At 43.3% G+C, this 20,558-nt stretch overlaps 1 protein-coding gene and 1 long non-coding RNA gene across 2 annotated transcripts in view; one reads left to right on the forward strand and one right to left on the reverse strand.

Annotated features, from left to right (window-relative positions):
- TANC1 (tetratricopeptide repeat, ankyrin repeat and coiled-coil containing 1) overlaps positions 1–20,558 on the reverse strand; it is a 223,452-nt gene that overhangs the window by 69,109 nt on the left and 133,785 nt on the right. Inside the window, exons 5-7 of the mRNA XM_072811229.1 lie at positions 14,553–14,657; positions 3,762–3,889; positions 2,476–2,662 (exon numbers count right to left, since the gene is read on the reverse strand). Coding sequence (XP_072667330.1) covers positions 2,476–2,662; positions 3,762–3,889; positions 14,553–14,657 — 420 coding nt within the window. The remainder of the gene's footprint in view (positions 1–2,475; positions 2,663–3,761; positions 3,890–14,552; positions 14,658–20,558) is intronic.
- Positions 14,609–18,923, forward strand: LOC140624397 (uncharacterized). The gene is made up of 2 exons (XR_012023873.1): positions 14,609–14,948; positions 18,231–18,923. It is a non-coding gene; the product is annotated as an uncharacterized lncRNA (long non-coding RNA).

Here is a 20,558-nt window from a genome sequence, read left to right on the forward strand (position 1 = left end):
TTCATCTCAACCGTCACCGTCTTTATGTGAAGCTGAGTTAAGGGAACATGTCTGACTTCAGCCAAGGAATGATGGACGGCCCCAACAACATGAAACCTGTCATTTAAGTTTAACGACAAGACACAGCTTAAAATACAAATGACATTAACAGATGTGACAACGCCAACTTGGAATGGGAATCTTGCATAGCTCCTTCAGTAGCTCTCAACTCTTGACTTGAGTAGTACTCAACTCTTCTCTACTAGAAGGCCAGTAGAGAGCCAGAATAATATGAGATCCCCTCCCCCTCCATAGGGAAACAAAAATAATTTAAAAAAATATCAAGTAAATTGAAGGAAAATATTGAGGTGCTATGGAGAGTATATAATAGGGAAAATAACCACTCTGAGATTGGATGGATGTATTAAATCAAATACTAATTAAGAGTGCTGGTATTCCTGCAGCTCGATCTTTCCTTGACAAGGCAGGAAACCAAACTGGCAACTGTTCCTTTTCCCTCTTTAGAATACTTTTTAAGTCGCAGCACTGTATCTCACTGAAAGAGAGAGAAACAGAGAGGGAGGAAAGAGTGAATGCATGAGGGTCCTCTTCAGTCATTGAAAAAGTTCCTATCACAACAAGAAACTGGCTTGGCTATAATCAGAGGCGGGTAATGCCCATGCCAGATCATAGAATGAAAAGAGAACAGGCTATCCAAAATACCATGGAGCACTGAACTCCTTGAACAAGATAAACTCTTGGGAGGAGAGGACATTTCAGGAGAGTGAAGGATGCTGTCAAAGGAGTCAGCTGGCTACTGCAGAATATACCACGGACTCGGCTGTGGTGACAGCTCAGAGAGGGCATGAGCACAGAGGTAACACTGGGAAAAACGAGTTGGACCAAATGGCAGGTGGGGAAGCAGAGTGAGGTGGGAACAGGAAACCAGCAGAGTAAGTGAAAGAATTTAAATTCGCTATGACAACCTCAAACCACCACTTGAACACGATGTCCAGAACCAGGTAGTCTACGGAGACAGACACTGAACAAGTCTGGGGGTGTCTGTAGAATGGAACGTGACTTCTAATGGCTACGGGGTTCTTTTTGGGGTGAAAGGTACTGAAATCAGATTGTGGCAGTGGTTGCACAACTCTGAACAGACCAAATACCATTCAGTGGTTTCAGTGAGTGAATATTATGGTATGTGACTGCATCCCAATAAGATAATCAAAACCAAATGAAACAGAAACCTACCGGGAGGGCCTGATCCACATGAAAACTGAGGGCAGAGGCAGCCACCCTTATGCTAAGGGCCTCTCCGAAAGCTACGGTGAGTTCTACAGCCAGGGAGCCCACAACCCAACCCCAGTGATCTCACAGATCTTCTGAGGCAACCCCCAAAATACACAGTGCATGGACCTGCAACTTGTTTTGAAATAGCAGATAAGACTAGAGAAAATTAGGGTTCAAATGTCATTCCCTTCGACTACATACATACTCATGTGGAAGTAAGTGGGGTTCAGTCCACACTAGAATGTAAAGTATCCCTCAAAGACATGTGCGTTAAGTCAGAAAAACAAAAGGAGCTGCATGTTCAGCGCAGCATTGTAATGTGCACCTGAGACCAAAAACTACTGAACTAATCAGAATTCTTTAACAGAGAAGGAAAGAAGAGTGCAAAGAACTCGAATGTTAAGCAAGTGTTTACCGAGCTAAGCACCCTAGGAGTCAGGACTAGAATCTGTGTCTCCTGATCCACAATTCAGGACAACCAGACTTGTGTCGGTGTGCAGGGGCAAAGGATGGAGTCTGAGAAAATTCTGGCCTTAAAAAGAGTGGTCAGGGATCCCTGGGTGGCGCAGCGGTTTGGCGCCTGCCTTTGGCCCAGGACGCAATCCTGGAGACCCGGGATCGAATCCCATGTCGGGCTCCCGGTGCTTGGAGCCTGCTTCTCCCTCTGCCTGTGTCTCTGCCTCTCTCTCTCTCTCTCTCTCTCTCTCTCTCTCTGTGACTATCATAAATAAATACAAATTAAAAAAAAAAAAAAAAAAAAAGAGTGGTCAGATCCCATGAAAGGAAATTCAAGAACAAATACCTGGAAATAAGTGAGGAAATAAAAGGACCTTGAGATTGGGTTGGGAAGACACCTCAAAATGCAGGTTTATTGCCCCGTTCTACGTCCTAGTGGGACCATATCCCCAACAGATGGACTTAATCGATGAGGAGGTCAGATTTTTTAACGTCACAGGCCAGATCCGATCTGGAGATTTTTTAACCAAATGAGCCCAGTGTTATAAAAATAGACACCAAGGAATGTAAAAGCTGATGCTTCATCCTCTCGGCTGTCCACGGAGCCAGTGCCGTCTGCAGAGAGCAGGGCGGGCCCTGGCACACCGACCTTCACAGACCATGCTCAAATCCTCTTAAGAAGTGCCTGCTGAATGCTCTGGCTGACGTGCGCTGAGCCGTTACGTTACCGAGCCGTGTGCTTCTTACCTATAATTCCACTGTCCTTGCTTTCCAGGGTGGAACTAGGGCTGCTAATGGTCTCACAGGGACTTTTGTTGGCTGCCGTCTTGCTGACACAGCTATTCAAGGTTGAGCAGGGGCTATCGGTGCTAGGAGATGCGGTGCTGCTTGTTAGTGTGGAGCAAGGACTGATGCCTTGGCTCAGAGCTGTGCACTGCAAGACGAATGGAAGGAGGAGTTAGCACGGCTTCACACAGGATGCTTCTACACAGTCTTTTGTTTCTGACGCCCAAACAGAAAAACTAAAAACAGGAACATGGAAAAACAGTTTTGTATTTTTTTTTTAAATAGAAGGGGCTTCATATAGATGTGCTCTTTCAAATTTTATAAGAGAAATATCTTTGTCCTGTCCCCCACCCTGTGATGATGATGATGATGATTATTATTATTTTAAAAGGGCAGTCTTAGAAATAATTTAGTGGGAACGCACATTCATAAAATAGAAATAGCAAACAGGCAGACTTCCTTTCATTTAAAGCCTGCAGAAGACAAATGGGTTCTTTGACCTCTGTACGGAAAACCTGGGAACTCTGGTTTTTGTAATGTTTCACGAGCACTGCAGCCCAATTCAACTCCTGAAGATTTATGGGCTCTGCGATCAGGGCAAGGAGGCTGGTGGCCACCGCCATCTCAATCAGTGCGTGACACCCTCCCAGGGACCCTCCCTGGGGGGGTGGGGGTGGGGGCTCTGGCCCCTCATTGCCATGCAAACAGACACATCTCGATTCAGAAGCAGCAGGCTCCTGGTTCCCTAGGATGCCAAGCACTCTCCCGTGCACAAGCCATTTGATTCCATCTTATTTTGTCTCTGCCTCATCTCCTACAATTCCTCATCCCGCTGACCCTCCAAAATCTCAACTGCTTAAACACACACACACACACACACACACACACACACACACGAAAGCATATCCCAGAGTAGCCAGCTGAGAAGAACAGCATTAGGAAGATAAAAGTAGCATCATGACTATGGGATTCTCTCGGCCACTTAAATTCATTGAGCTGCTCTTCCCGGGGTGGTAACTTGAAGGTTAATGTGGACACATCCCGAAGTTCTGCACCCTTCTGCCTCTCCACACCACCCCCACCCCCCCGAAGCAGAAACCACAACTGTTGAAGGAAATTTCAATACACGACAGCCCAGACTCCTTTGCCTGAACAGTGACTGCCCCCTCGGGGAGGCGGAGAAGATGGCTATGCCTTCACGCATCCTCTGAGCAGGTATGATATGCGGTGTCTTCCTCGGGCATTACCATGGTCTCATTGTTTTCTTCAATGGTTATGTGTGTGGCACTTGGGATCCCTTCTCCCAGTAAAAATCCCAGCCTTGTCAACAGTTCTTGAGCTGCCGGAGAACAGCTCGGTTCATTATCGGCCTTTGCTTCTGGAACAAAGAAAGAAAACAATGAAGATGCCCCTCTGGGGAATTTCAGTTTTGCATCTGGAGGAGCTGGCACTACAGCTGCTTGTCTGGTGCTTTTGTGTATTTTTTATAAAATGCACAAAGTTTGACAATGCTGCCGGTCCTCTAGCAATACATTCTAATTAAGAGGCTGTGACAGGTTAAGAAAACAGTAAAAGAGAAAAAACGCCAAGTGCAAAGAGTGAAATATTTGACCTGAATCAGAATGCAGTGTGATTATATGATAGCAATTCCTATTTCCACGGCATGTGAAAAACGAGTACACTACAGGCTACCAAAGGGGCCTGCTTTTCTTCTTAACTCTTTTAAGAGCACAGGGTGGCCAATGCCCACAGGAGCCTAAAATAAAGTTCAACCCAAGTGCCATGCTGGCAGAGACTCAGGCTGCTCAGAGGCTGGGGTAAAACTGGAATCCAAGCTCTGGTTCACCAAAGCACGGGCAGAACTACTTTGGTGGAAACGTGCTGTGCATACCCCACAGCAGTAAAAGTCAGAACCGGGACTTGAACTCAAGGGTCAATCATCAGGAATCCTCTCTCAAAGATTTCAAATCCCAGCGAAATGTGTCCCAAGAGACAAGGCCCAGTAATACACTCTGCTGTTCACGTGGAGATAGAGAGCAATCAGGCTGTGTTCTCTGCACACTCCACAGTGATGCATGGAAGCAAGGTTAACCTGAAGGTCACGGGGCGTGCTTGCAACCTTTCCCTTCTCTTCCCCCCTGCCCCCACCCAAGGAGCTGGCCATCTTGCCTTTTGCACTAAGAAGAACTGTATTGTTCGGTTTAAATGTTGAGCTATAGGTTAACCTTGTATCCAAAAGCCTGAGGGAACTTAAATACCGGTGATGAAATGATATTCATGTCATTCTAACACCTCTCCTATATTTTTAAAATCAGCATCCATCAAGGAATGAAATAACGTATAAAGCAAACTCTGCTTACAGAAGTTCAAACTTAAGAACAATATGCAACCTGTTATATACTCACTCATCTTAATGTTTTGTTCCTTTTTGTTAATCGTCTAGAGATGCAAACCCATATGTTCATGAACCAGTTTTTCCTACATATGGAAATCTGCAGATAGCAAGTCTTAGAAATATAACATGAGGAAAGTATAAAATAGCAGTGTTACCTATGAGCTATGATGTCACCACCGAAGTTCAATGCTAACGTCGCCTTTTGTAAGGAACCTCAAAATCAAAACAAGTAGAGCTGAGTAGATTGTCTGTATTAGTCTCACTCGCATATCATTTTTACTCAGTCATGCTCCCAGGGCAGCAACTACAAGGGATCAGGCTGGCTGTACCTTCAAGGAAGGAAAAGCATCCCACCCATTGGTTACCCTCAAGAGCTCCCAATGTTTGTGGCAAGAATTGGGGTTTGCCAGTTTGGATGTTTCTTTAGTTGCTCTTGAAAACTGCAGGGGTAAAATAACCAAGGCTTGGTTGTTCTGGGTTAAGAGAGCCCACATGTTTTTAGATCATTTGTGTTAAACTCACAACAGGAAGGGCAGTGGCCCTAAGCCAAAGGGGGTAAGAGAGCGCCCCAGGGCAGGTCAACCATACCCAACCACACCCAGAAGGCCACTCGACAAAAGGTCCCTTCCCACCAGAGATTTCCAACCATATTTTGATTCCCAAGGTACTTGGGCATTTGGGAGAAGCAGGCAGGAACCAAACCAAATCAGCGAAACTCAGGCACACCCAAGGCTGAACCACTTCAGAACAGGATCAGTCCCACCCTCCCTTGCCCCAAGGCTCAGGCAGGGCAGCTCTTTTATCTCAGGTGGCAGCTGGACCAGAGGGAGAGAAGAGGATGCAGATGGAAAGGGGAAGAAGTGGGTAAGGGGGCAGACACAGCAGTTTCTCTACTCTACACCCCCCTTTCCTTTGAAATTATGTCTAGCCTGCTCTCTGTGAAAGTGCCCCTGAATGTCTAGCTTCTGGTTCAACCTGAAACTCCAGGGAAAGTGCCAGAAACTACTCCCAGTTGGCAGCTGCTGTGGAGACACACAGAACAGCTGCATAGGCTGCCACAAAATTTACCCTGACGACAAATGAGGCCATAGCCTATTGCTCACATGGGACTCACTCTAAGATCCTGCAATCCACATAAGTCCCTGGGAGATAGGGTGCCCCCTAAGGAGTCACTGCTTGCCTCCACACTGTGTCCGTAGACACCCCAAATTGCCATGGTTTTCATTAAAACATATATATTTATGCAAAGACAACGGACTCCTCACTCAAGCCTTTCCTCTTCAGACAAGTTGGGAGCTGTGGCAACAGGTTTAATGTCTGAATTGACAGGACACCCGCAAGTTCATTATGAATTTGTTCTCTTAATTATTCAGCCTGGACGTGGATGCCACCAAAGTTCCAAAACCTTCCCTGGGTTCCGGATGAATGAACAGACATCTTTTATTTCAGGCTTAGCAACCAGTAGGTCACTGCAATTTCATTTTGTCCAAAAGCTTTCCAACGGTCTTTTCATATTACTCTCTTTTCTCCAATGTCATTCTAGTGACCTTCCCCTCAGAAGCCCCCTTCAGTTTGAATTCCTTAATCCATGTCAAGCCATCCACATTCTCCCCTCCCTTAACACAGAGCTTTCGCTCTCTGAACTTTTCATTCTGGCAGAAGGACCCTTGGGTGAAGAGTGGCAGTGCCATTTTGGGAGAGATGAGTTGCCTACAAACTCACACTGATAGGCTGCGCTGTGAAATTAAAATGCATTTCTACTTCCACAGTCCACCACCAAATACTGAGATTTGAACAGTCGGGTAAGATTTTCTTAGAGCTCATTCTTACTCCAAAACGACCCCTAAACCAAAATCAATTGGGACATTCTAAATGGAAAGTATTTTATTCGTGTAGTCAATATTAAATCACTCATCAATAATAGGTGTACCTGACCCAAAACCAGTGGGATAAGAACTGGAGAGAAAGACATTATTTCTTACCAACACTTTACATCTCACGAATTTAAATATCCAAAGAATTTATGACTGCTGTATTTGGAGTTGAAAGAATAATTGGCCTCCCACTTCCTGGGAATGCATTAGACAAGTGAAGAGTGATATTGCTTCCCAATAATGTTTTCATGGAATCTTCAATCACACCATAATGGAGTATTCAAGTGGAGAAAGGCAAAGAGAATTTCTTGGGTCATTTCCTGTCTCTTTTTACCTAATCACACTTCTTAGATTTGCAGCACCAACACTCAGGTACAGTCCATAAACTGACCAGCTCCCAGTTACTGCCATCGTAACTTCTAATCCATTTGTGCCCCTTATAACTACCCCCTCATCCTTCCCTATAGTCCAAGAAAGGACTTCTCCCTGCCAAAGCTACTCTGGACTAACAGTGTGAACTTCTCTAACACTCAATTTCCCCATAAGGGAAGTGGCCATAACTACCTGTAGGTTGTGAACTTAAAAAAGTGAGAAAGTACCTTATATACCAAGCATCTTTGAGATATTATATCAAAGTTGGGTTATTATTTCTACCAACTTTAACGCCAAGAGCCCACTTTCTATTATTTCTTTTTCTGGTTTCGCACACTTCTCTCTATATTCAATTGTGTCTATATTTCTCTTACCTAACAAAAAGTAGTTTTTGTGCATGACTTTTCTGCCTTACATAACTTTTTCTGAACTTACTATTCCTTCAAAACAACAAATTTCCTACTTTTTAAAAAATTATCAAACTGTTCCCACTCGGCCTATACTTAACTGCTTTCATTTCCCATCTCCTCATTCTCTATTCTCAAAGTCCAACTCTGTTAGAACCATGGGGGTCCCTGAGGATGACCAAAGATCATTCTATCAAGAGAAGCTTTATCTGCTCTCATCCTCCTCAAACTCTATGGGCTTGGGCACTGTTGACAATGCTCAGCCACTTACACCATGTAACCTTGAGCAACTGATTAAATATCAGTTTCTAAGATGCGTACCTTCTGAATCAAGTCTGTTAAATGAGACACAGTCCCTTCCTCTACTTCTAAATATCCATGACCTGTTTCTTGCTAAACATCTTGCCCCCCTTGCCTTCTGTTTAGAAGCATTTTCCTGTTTCTTCCTGACTGCTCCTTCTCTTAAGCCACCTTCCCCACTCCTTGAATTTCCAAAATAGTATTTATAGAGGAGCATCTACCCATGAACATGAGCTGACTGTCAATAACTGGTTTCTAACCCTCAATACAAAAACATAGTTATCACACAAGTTAAAGTTCTTCATCCCATTTACCCCATATTGAAACTGTCACCAAATCTTAAACATTTCTCTTTCAAATTGTCTCCTGAACCAGCCTTTTTCTTTCCAGTCATACTGCCACTTATCAAGTCCTCATCCCCTCAAGTCTAGATAACTATCAGACTCTGGGTCAATTTTCTCATCTCTTTTTATTTTCTCCCCATCTTCTTTTCCTTCCTCAAAGCCAGTGGGTTCTTAAATTTTTTGTCTCACGGTTCACTCCTAAGAATTGAGGATTTCAGAGAACTTTGGGATATGTGGGTTGACATTTATCATATTAGAAATTAAAACTAAGAATTTTTAAAAATCTATGGTAATTCATTTTAAGTTTGTAAAACTTACATGTTAAACATGTTTTTATTTTTAATAAAAAGAATTTTTTTTCAAAGGTTTTATTTTTAAGTAACCTTTACAACCAGTATGGGACTTAAACTAAACAACCCCAAGATCAAGAGTCACATGCTCTAACAATCTGGCCAGCCAGGCATCCCCAAAATATTTTCAATTTAAAAAGTTAAGAATGACACTGTTTTAATACTTCTACAAATTCTTTTTAATGTCTGGTTTAATAGAAGACAGCTAGATTCTCATGTCTGCTTCTGCATTCAATCTGTTGTAATATATTTGGTTAAAGCACGTGAAGAACTATGGCCTCAAAGAGATAGGTAGCTGGGAAAGGGAGGAGCCTTCTCAATTAATTACAGATATTTTTCTTTGATACCTCACCAAACTTGACAAGCAGCAATTCTTAAAGGTTAGTTGTAGAGTTGACTTTGAATCCAAATCAATACACTTTTTAAACTCTGTTACAGTAAAAAGTCAATGGTCTATTATAAGCTTCAAATATTTTTACCCATGCATGATTTTTTAACATGCACTGACGATTTGGAAAATATTGGTTTTGCAGATCTTGCAAGTGCTGACACGTTTTATTATATGATACCAAAATATCACATTAATATAATCACCACATCTCAAATGAAAAGTCCTGGGAAGCCATCAAGCTCAATGTGACAGATACAAATTCCCAAAAACCTAATTTTTTCACTTAAAAGGTCACATTTTATCATTAGGAAGTAATCCCTGTCAGTTTTGTTTTTTAATTGAAATGACACACTCATTTATAGCTTCTTTTTGAGAAAATGTGGGTCTAATACCCAATTCTGAATAACCATGGCTTGCCAGTCATTCTTTCAGGCAAAAATGGTGTCCCATTAAAAAAAACTGGCTAGGTCAGCTTGTAATTCAAACAATCACAGAACTGGTTTTCCTTGAGACCACCATCACACTTCAGCATGCAGTAGCAGTGCTTTATGGGGACTTCCCATTTCATCACACAGGCTATTACAAAGATCAGTCAAGGGTCAAGATTTAATAACCTTATTATCAGTGTTTTGTTATTTTTAATGCTAATGCACGGTGGTGAAAAATATTACGCCTAGCTCTAGTACAGCAGGTGCCCCTACTTTGATGTGCACTAAGGCATGAGAAGAGTTACCAACAATTGCTTTTGTACCCTCAGTACAAATGTCAATGCAAGAGAAATGGAAGCATCTTCCTAACAACATTACCTCACAGACCCCAGTGAGGGCCTTGGGTATGCCCAGAAGTCTATAGTCCACACTCTGAGAAGCTCTGTTTTAAGTCTTTAATTGTACTAAATTCTCTCTTTTCTTTAAAATCAATAAAAATCATTGTTGCATACACTTCTCAACCTATTAACTGATCTCTCATCTTCCCTTATCTACTCAAAGCCTTGGGGTAAAAAGGCAATGGTCTATCCCCACCAATTCCATTTCCCTTTCACCTACCCACAACTCAAACTCATTCACGTTCACTAGCCTCCTGAAATAGCCCTGCTAGGCACAGTAATATTTACTTTTTAAAAGGCCGATCTCCCCTTTTGATTTCCCTGTAATTTCTGACCTTGCAAATAATCTGTCCTCCAAGGAGGAAAGTGGCAATTTTCACACACTCAGAGAGGAAATCCATAGTTTCCAGGATTATTGTACGGTCTTGTGGGTTCTTCTACGCTTTTGCTGGCATTTTTTCCCACCTAATTCACAGCTCATGAATCCTCACTTCTCTTCTCCTAACGACCTCTTCCCTAGTCTAAGGCACCTCTCATTTCACCACATTCCCTCCAAACAAAAGGGTCCCCAGCTCAGACCCAGAATTCTTGAGATGCAGCTTGATTTTTCAACTGTTCACTGGGCACTTGTGCCTACATGTTCCACTAGCACCTCAAACTCGATGTGCTAGAAACTGAACTCAAACCAAAACAGATGGTTCCCTCTCTTTCAGTGTCCTCCTAACGTCATCTCAAAGCCTTCCGGCTTCTAGGGCCATGTAATTTCTCAAGAATCTGCCTATTCATCACCTCTTCCTTCCTGATCCTGTTCTAACTGGAGACCTTACTCTGTCTTATCTAACTACTGAAATCTCTTCCTAACCATCTCCCTGACCCTAGTCTCCTGCCCCACTGCTTCCTATACTTTGTTGTCAGGTAAATCTTAAGGTAATCAAGTCCTTCCCAGCTCAGCTCCTCCACTTGGAGTAGCTCCTCCAAGCTGGATTAGCCCAACACTACTCCCACTTATATGATAATTGCTCTGCGTATACAGGTGGTTAATCCCCGCCTGGACTCTAAGGCTCCATGACGAGAAAACCTATGCCTGATAACCCATCTAAAATAGCATCCAACACAGTGTTTTTCATAGCATCAGAATTAATATTTAAGGAAATGCAGAATGAATGGATATTCTACCCCTAGCCTATCTCCCACAACACACACACACCAGGTACATCCCTCTTCTTTGCGTTCATTTAACCAAAGCCTTACTCAACTATTAGTCAAGCAGCTTATCACCATTCTAAGAAGCTGAACATCTGAAATAATAAAAAAATCCAAGGTGTCAGTATTTGCTTAAACATATCTTAAAAAAGAAACTCCTCCCAAGACAGGGTTGCATGTAATTATTCTGTTTCATGTGTGTTGGTTTTACTTGCTAACTTGACTGCCAGAAAAAAAGTTTCATCATATTCTGAGATTGATCTTCACCAACCAATGACTCATTAGACTAAAACTTTCTCACCCCTCCCCATCGAAGCTTGCTCAAGTAGCTAATGACAGATGGAAGCAAATCTGAACGGATTACGGTTGCCCCTAATTCAAAGAAATATAGCTGTAAATCCTATTATAATTTAGTAATCCTCTCTAATTTATCTATTGTTTTTAAAAATTTTTCCCTTAAGGCAGACGTACTTTCTTGGGGTGAATGACATTCTCCTCCTAAATAATACGTTGGTTTAACAACAGGAAGCTTATTTGGGAAAAACATATTCTATATGACACACAGGTTATTAGAACTATTTGACAGGAAAAAGGGGATTGTATTTTCTTTGAAGAGCTCATTAAGTCCTTTTCCCCCCAAGGTAGAAAACGCTGTTTTTCCTAAATATTTTAGAATATTGAATAAAGTAGAATATGTTTCTTTCAAGATGTTTCCAGGTGAATGTAAACTTCAACAGAGTTTTTGTATATAATAAAAATATTTATCTGCCCATATCATACAACCCACTTTCCAGATGGCTAAAATACGTAAATTCACATAATTACTTATAAATTAACGAAAGTGCTCATTGGTTTTGTTTTACTTTGATTTAAAGTTCAAATAGCTAAGAATCATAAATTTATGGGGCTAAACCACAAAATGAGGCAGCTTAGTCTGGGAAGGGTATTTCAAATATCTAAGAGTAACTCGATATTTCATGAGCCTATGGGAAATTTCGAAAGCATTTCACAAAGAGCTGTTTTCAATACTCTGGTGAATTCTGAAATGCTGTCATTGACAGCATCCAGAAAAGCATCTTAGAGATTTAAAAAAATGCCCAAAGAAAATATGAAAAGCATAAGACCAAATTTTAAGTTAAAACTTTAGTGAAGATGCTTGATAATCAACCTAGGAAGCAGGGTTTGTCTACCGTACATTAGTACGTGGTTGGGTTAATACTCAAACTCAATTAGTTTTAGTTTGCTCCAGCCTCTCCTTTTAGGTTCATTGACCTGGACATAAAATTTACACTTTAATATGGCAGATTTAATTAACCCTATTGAAATGTAAAAGATTCCATGGGGATTACAAAACACACCATCCTTTACTAATTGTCAAGTGGAACTGTGAAGTGACCACTTTCTCATGAACCAACAGATAATTGTGAGGGCTTCCACCAACACCATGGCTAGCCACACAAGACCATATGCTTACAAACAAGAACCATATCTATTTCCCTTCTCTTGAACTTGAACACTTAAAAAAGGGAAAATGTACTGTATGTCTTTAATTCTAGACCAAACTTCTGGAAACTTCCGATCTGTATTCACAGCCCAGGTATGTCATAATTTTAGTCCCCTTGCAGAAAGACAATCTTGAATCTGAGTACACGTGCAAATTGCAGGCTATTCCAGCAACATCAATCTTTACACTTGAATTAGTTCACTTGGCAGCCAATGAAGAGAAGGTCTCCCTCAAGAAAGATAGCCCTCTGCCCTGGGCAAGAGGAGAAAAGTTCACAGTAGGAATTCTTTTTAACCTCTTTTCTTTGCCCAACACAAATCCTAAATTTCTCCCCCATTCTTACCCAGAGGAAGTCCTAAATTCTACACAGCACCTCAGTGATATTCCCCACAAGGGAGAAAGGTTACACCAAGGAGTCCAGGCCAGCCAAAACATGAAGGGCATAAATAACCAGACTTCAAAGGTTTTGGAGGGTGCAGATGGAAGTAAAGGGTGGTTTATTCTGAAATGGGTGAACACTTTGGTAGATCTGATTATTGACATTCACTTCAGAGGACCAGGTTTTTATTTTCCTTTCAAAAGCTAGAATAGAAATGAGAGAACAGATCAGAAAATGGACACCCTACCCTGCACACATGAATTCACAACCAAGAGCGTCTTCATGTTTGTAGAATGGCCATCCTAACCAGACACCACTGGAGACTCTCTGCTCTTCACCACCACTCATACCTGGTGCCCTGCCCCTCCTCAGTGCAAATCCTAGTGTGAACCTCATATTCAAACCAAACAGCTAGGTGCCTGCACAGAAGGGAAAGGATACAATTTCTCACACTAAGACACAGGCAACAGCACCCCTTCCCTGCCCAGAACACCCAGCTCCTGGCACCATCTCTTCTCCCACCCATTCCAAACTCCTCTTACTGATGTTTATCTTCTGCCAATTGCTCTTCTTAGCTCATTTTCAGGTTTTTTTCGCCACGACCCTACTCCATTTTCCTAACATGTCCTACTTTGTATCACTCCACACTACATATCAGCAGAAATACAAACTGCAGACACAGAGGTTAGAACATAAAGGAGCTGTACACCTGTGACTATCCACAATTAGGGAGAGGAGGATGCCAGGTATTCCAAAGGGGAAATACAGATGAGTTTTCTCTTTCGGTATTACTACATATATTTGTAACATCGCTTCTCGGCCCTTTGGCTAAGATCAAGTGCATAAACTTGTAACTACATTGAAGGTAAAATGGGCTTTACTACATAGGCCAGGATTCCTAACCACATGTTTCTGCAGGAAAATGGGATATAAGTTCAAAACTTACAAACTAGAGACTATGGAGTTGTGTGTTGAGGACTCCCTGCCACCCAAGAAAGGAACAAATGGTAAATTCCCAAACTGATTTAAAAAATGAACAACTATTAATACATCTGTGAAATACTATAGTTCATAATGTCTGTTACACTTAGTCCCAGATAGAGAAAAAAAAATATATATATATATACAATATCCTTACTAAAAGATTTCAATTCATTTAGACTTTTTTTGTTGTTGTTGTTAATTCAACATTCTAAAGAAAAATTTTAGATGTTGAAAAAAACAAGAAAAATTTTGGATGTTAAAAAACAAAAAAGCTATCAAAAGCTAACAAATGCTTTTAAGAAAGTTATCAGGAGTTTGTACGGTTAAAGTGTCAGCTTTTCAATCAAAGCCTGCTGTATAGTCCAAAACGAGGGAGTACCGAAAAGCAAAACAGAAAGAGTGCTGGAACCGTCTACTGGCTGGTTTTCCTTATCTCCCCATGCCGGAGAGGTCAAAATTGAGAGGAAATAAGACTCAACCCTTAAACAATGCATATGCACCCACTCAACTAGTCCGCCACGGTGTATATAATTCCAAGAATCTACATTAGCTAATCAGATCTCGGTAAGTGGCCGAGGGGGAGAAAAACCTCCCAAATACATTCAGTTTGGCAAAGCATTCCTACAAGAGGCACTCAAGTTTCACTCAGAAATGGAATGTCATTATGTAAAATCTTGCGGGGGGGGAATCATTGAAAACATATTCTTACCATTCTCATTGGGCTCTGCTGCCTTGGACACTTCTCTGAACGGGATTATAACTCCGTCTCCAGGCACTCTGGGGCTTTCCACATACTTGGGCTTCCTGACGGGACCTGCAGTGGAAAAGATCCGAGTGTGGCTAATTTTTTCCAGACGCAAACAAAGCTTCGGAATGTACAGCGTGTGTCCTTCCCCAGGACCCAAATATGCCTAAAGGAGGAGCCGGCCCCTTCTCCTCCCTTGAGCACACGCACGCTCATTTCAGTACAGACGCGGGAACGTCCGGCCTGGGGCTGCCAAAGGAGAAGGGGCAGTAAGCTCCGTTGCGAGAATGTAGGCTCGGACCCAAACCAAAGCGGCTCCTTTGCTGCGCGGTCTCTACGGCTGCCTTTGGTATCCGTCAAGTAAGTGATCCTGACATGTTCAAACCTGGGCAGCTTTTGGCAAAGGGTTTTTTTTTGTTTTGTTTTGTTTTTTTAATTTGGAATTGGTCTCTAACTGGGACAAAGACGATCGGGTTGCTGGGTATCTCCAGAGTCAGGAGGCAAGGGTCACAAACACACTCGGAGCGCCACAGAGCGCCGGCACGTTATCACACTGTGACGCACGGCAATTGTGTGGGGCGCAGAGGCGGTGGCTTCCTTGGCACCCGACCGGGCCACCTTCAGGGAGGCCTGCAGTCAGGCCAGCACGCGAACCAGGGATACAGGAGAGGCCGTCAGTCCCATTTCTCACCTTCCCCTCAGCCTCAACTAAGAAAATCTGGAATTCTTAGCTTAGGAAGACAGAACAGACTCCTCACGGTGCTGGTGGCCACGCACAGGTGCAGCCACCGTGGAAAAGAGCTTGGCTGTTCCTCAAAACGTTAAACACACAGTACGTGGCCCAGCGGTTCCACTTGTGTACTCACGCATGCTCACACAGAGGTCCGTACACCCGTGCTCGTGGGAGCACCATCAATAGCCCCACGTCCATCAATTGAAGACAATAAAATGTGACGAATCCACACAGTGCAAGAGTACTGGGCAATAAGAAGGAATGGGGTACCGATTTATGCTACAATAGGATGAAACCTGAAAACACCACTAAGTGAAGGAAGCCAGTGCCCCCAGACCACATATCACAGGAGTCCATACACACGGGATATCCAGACTAGGCAAATTTATAGAAACAAAGAACGAATGGTTGCCAGGGGCTGAGGGATATGCGGGCTAAGGAGGTGACAGCTCAAAGGGGTATGAGACTTCCTTCTGGAGTGATTAAAATGTCCTGAAATTAGTGGTGATGGCTGTACAACCTTGGGAATATACTAGAAACTGCTCTAGTGTATACTTTAAACGAGTGGATTGTAGGATATGTGAATTATATCTAAATGAAGCTGCTTAAAAAAAAAAAAAAAAAAGACCGCTTATTTTGTCTGTTCCTTTCAAACATCACATTACATTTGGCCCAGAATCACCCACGTGACTTTCATTTTCCTTGGTTGCCTTATACTTAGGAGTGTGTTTTTAACAAGGCCACAGAGACAGGCAACAGTTGACACCAGTGAGGGAGAAGCCGGTGGACAGAGTGGTGGACAGAGGTCCACACCCCTCTCCTGTCCAGCCCTGACCCTCTGGGCCCCATCACCACCCTGAAGTGCTTAGTCAGGTGGATCCTGAGCGTTCTTCTGCATCAAACATCCTATGGTCTAAGGAGTGCCGTTCAGAATGTGGTTTGTGGGGACAGATGCTGCCATCTAAAGGCTTACTGCAAAAGCATCTACATTAGTATAAAATTATCCAATTCCCAGCTGCCTACAATGTACTACACATTAAAACAGATGCATTATCAAGGAAGTATACAGTACTTGACAAATAGGGATATTATTTCAGACTTTAGAAATCGTGATTTTCAAATAGCTAACAGTATGTAATCACATAGCTGCCTCCATAATTTATTTAGCTCTGTCAGAAAGGGGATTTTTTTTCAAAAGTTAAACTGGAATGGTTATAGGGGAAGAGGGAGGACACGTTCACAATATGAACGGAAGACGTAGGCTACAGAGAAGAATACAAAGCATTATCCAGATTTTATCTAAAACATACACATATCCCTATATAAATAGGCATGGAAAGACAATTGGGGGAGAAGGGGAAATGGGAAACTAACATATTTGCTATGGAGGAGCCAGAAACTAGGAAGAAGAGCTCTAACAGGGCAGGAAACAGGACCAAGTATGAGAACCTTTCCATACTTTTAGTTCCTGACCTATTCTCTACAGTGAACGAGATCACAGGCATCTTTTCCCCCTACCATCTGCTCTCTTCCATTTAAAGGACTCAGGGGACGTGAAGCCCTGTGTTATTACTGTCTCATGATTCAAACTGCCCCAACCAGCAATGATGCCACCGCTCTAGAGACGCCTGTGAGTCTCTGCTCACCTTAACTCTTCAGTGTATAGTAACAGCAAATCTAAGCAGCAGATCTATTTACAGGCTTCAATCCACCTACCGCATATATCCTTCAAAAATATTCTCCAAAAGTAAGTACTTTCTTAAAATGGATGTACAATGGTTTTTATGAATGTTTGCAACATTGAACCCCAATGTCACCCAGAGCCTTCAAAAAGCACCTATGCCCATCCATGTAATGGTCTTAGGACTGTGTTCTGTTCAGAGGCCAACTGCTAACCATAAGAAATACTCACCTCTGCAGAGTATTAGGAGCAGAGCCTCTGGAATCAGTCAAACCTACCTAGGTTCAAATATGGTCCCCAGCCTCCCCAACTCGGGCCTCAGTAATATCCCACAGTTAAATGATGAACAAGTAAGCCTCTTGTTCCAAGGGGAACATCCATGAAAGCAGAGACCAGATGGATCTGGTTCCCAGGATCAGCACAGTGCCTGGCACAGTAAACACTGATGGAGTTTGAAACACTGCAAGAATTACCAAAATGTGACACAAAGACACGAAGTGAGCAAATGCAGCTGAAAAAATGGTACCAGCACACTTGCTGGACACCGGGTTGCCACAAATCTTCAACTTGCAAAAGTGCAACATCTGTAAAGTGCAATACAGCGAAGTGCAATAAAACAAGGTATGCCTGTATAAACAACTGCTCTCCAACATGATCCTTTTATTTAAATTGCTTTCCACAAACAGCTGAACCTCAAATGCTATAAAACAAGAAAAATTTACAACTATAGAGGTTTTGTTCCTTCCTCCTCTCAATTGCTCATTAGAGAATCTTTGCACACTTTCCATTAAACATAGCAGATGAACACTCGTTTGCCTTTACTCCTTTTCAAAACATCATTAAAGTTGCAGTAAAGGGATTTGAGAGAGACTGATGGGGAAAGAAGACCACCACAGGCAAGAAACCAAACTTCTGAAAGAGAAACAGCTTGCCAAGGAGCAGTGAACTGAGAGGGCTGAAAAAGGTTAGCACTGGGGTCGAGGATGGGAGATGGCTCAGCCTCAGAGATAGGAGGCACCTTGAAGGCAGGGGCATGGATGGGGCCACACAGGATCAGTCAGGGCTTGAGAATCTATTTAAGGGAGAGTCAGACCCTCGGAACCAGGAAGCATTCCCTCTCTCATCCTGGAGGCTGCATCTTTCTCTGGAAGGTCTAAATGCCAATAGAGACCATAGAGACTCAAGAGCTAAACTAAAAAACCGGGATTAACAAAAATTCCACATGCAGATTGGCAGGCCCCAGATGCACCTCCATCCTGAGCTGTGAGATCAGGGGCAGCGAGCTCACACACCACGGCAGAAACGCATTGGAGGAGTCCTCTCTGGGGAAAGTCACCAGGAGAAAAGAACTGTAAGTAACCAGTTGGGGACATGCCCTGAAAGAAACGGCAGGTCCCTGACCAGTCGTGGTACTGCAGAGCCCATCCCCAACATGCACCTAGGACTGTCCATCAGCTTCTTTGCTCTTCAGATACAAACTAGGATCAGACAGTCGAGCCAGACCCTCCCCTGAACCTTAGCAACTGAAACAAGAACGGAACTCTGAGGAGCCAGAGAAAACAGGAGGCACACGCTCCAGAATGAGAAGCGTTATTGCTTCTACTACCCAAGGGGCTACCATGACAAGGGCCCCGGGGGTCCACACACTGGGCAGGCTAACTGAAGGAGGGGGGAGACCAGACGCCTCGTCAGCAGGAGCCCTGTGACCACCAGGCACCCATCTTACGCCTGAACTGCTGGTGAACCACAGTGACACGGATTTCTATACCACTGAAACAACAACTTGCCTAAAATGAAGCGCCCACCTAGTCAACAGAGACATGAACTGCAAATTCCATCTCCCCGCCACCCTCTTACTCAGGGGATACTACTGCCCAGCATCTTTCTGTACACAGCTTTTCATTTAAAATAAAATGCTCAACATTCCCAAGCACGAGCTACCTTATAGTAAAATAATCTCACCCCTTCGCTATCAGGTTAATCCCCACAAAACAAAAATATAATCCTACATAATAATTATGTAGAAAGCATGTATGTCGGTTACTATGTTGCTGTTGTTGTTGTTGTTGTTATTGTTGTTGAGGGGAAGGTACAGAGGGAGGGAGAGAATCTTAAGCAGGGTCCATGCCCAACGTGATCTCATAACTCTGAGACTATGACCGGAGCCAAAATCAGGAATTAGACCCTCAAGGGACTAAGTCACCGAGGTGCCCCCATCGGCTACTGTGTTTTAAGAAAAGGGTTCCTTAGAAACAATACACAGACTGCCAGGTATTAGCATGAAAATCGGCAAGGGTAACCTGGCTGGCTCAGACAGTAGAGCATACTGACTCTTGATCTCAGGGTTCTGAGTTCAAGCCCCACAGCAGGTATAGAAATTACTTCAAAAAAAAACAAAAAACAAAAAACAGTGGGAAAATCAGCTTATGTAGAGGCCAACATGTTTCCCCGTCGCAGAGACCTTACCTTCCAGCCACTCCTGGGCAGCTCACCCACAGCACTGGTATGAAGCACTCTTCAAGCATCTACTATATAGAGATCACCTGGGGGGTTGATGTCTTGTTAAAATAAAAATCCTGATGTCCTAAGTATGGCTAGAACCATACTTAGCACCAAGGAATCAAGTAGGAGAGCAAGGCCATAAAAATAAAATACTGATGTCCTAACTAAGTATGGCTAGGCCATACTTCAGCACCAAGGTATCAAGTAGGAGAGCAAGGCCACCACGGGCGGGGCCCCCAAGGAGACCCACCTTTCTACTGTCGGGCCTCAACAGGGTCTAGGGTTGTGTGGTTGGGGCACCAACTTGCTCAGTCTATGAGGCTTTAGATAAATGGGGATTTGTTCTCAATCATAAATGGGAATCATTCTCGATCATAAGCAACTCTGGATTCTTTACCTCATCCAAATTCTCCCATTGCCCACCCCCACACTCTACTATGTGATATAGGGGAAAGGTCCTCAACTTTATTATTATTTTTTTAAGATTTTATTTATTCATGAAAGACACCGGGAGAGGCAGAGACACAGGCAGAGAGAGAGGCAGGCTCCCTCTGGGGAGCCTGATGCAGGACTTGATCCCTGGACCCGAGGATCACGCCCTGAGCCAAAGGCAGACGCTCAACCACTGAGCCCCCCAGGTGCCCTGGGGTCCTCAACATTAAAGGGCTCTTAAGATAAAGAGACACACAGAACATGCCCCAAAGAGGGCACACAGGGGCCCAGCAGGCAGCTTGCCCCAGGAGAGCTCCTGCCAGCTCTTCTCATTATACAGCTCTCCCACATTATACCGTGTGGGTCCGGGAGGGGATCCACTGCAACCTCCCCTCAATCACCAGTCCCTACCAGGCAGGCGCTCTCCCCAGTCAGTCCTCTGCCTTTATGTAAATCTCCAAGTGTACTGTTCCCAGCCGCCAGTTTTCCTACTCTTTCGGACATTTTAATCATGCAGCTGACTATTCTGCTGCTTAGAAACTGCCATATAAGGAATATTTTTTAAAAGAGATGCAGAAATAAACCAAACTGGGCTTTATCTCCAGGCAGTGAAAGACAGAAG

Source organism: Canis lupus, chromosome 34 (assembly GCF_048164855.1).
Source record: "Canis lupus baileyi chromosome 34, mCanLup2.hap1, whole genome shotgun sequence".
NCBI classification, from domain to species: Eukaryota; Metazoa; Chordata; class Mammalia; order Carnivora; family Canidae; genus Canis; species Canis lupus.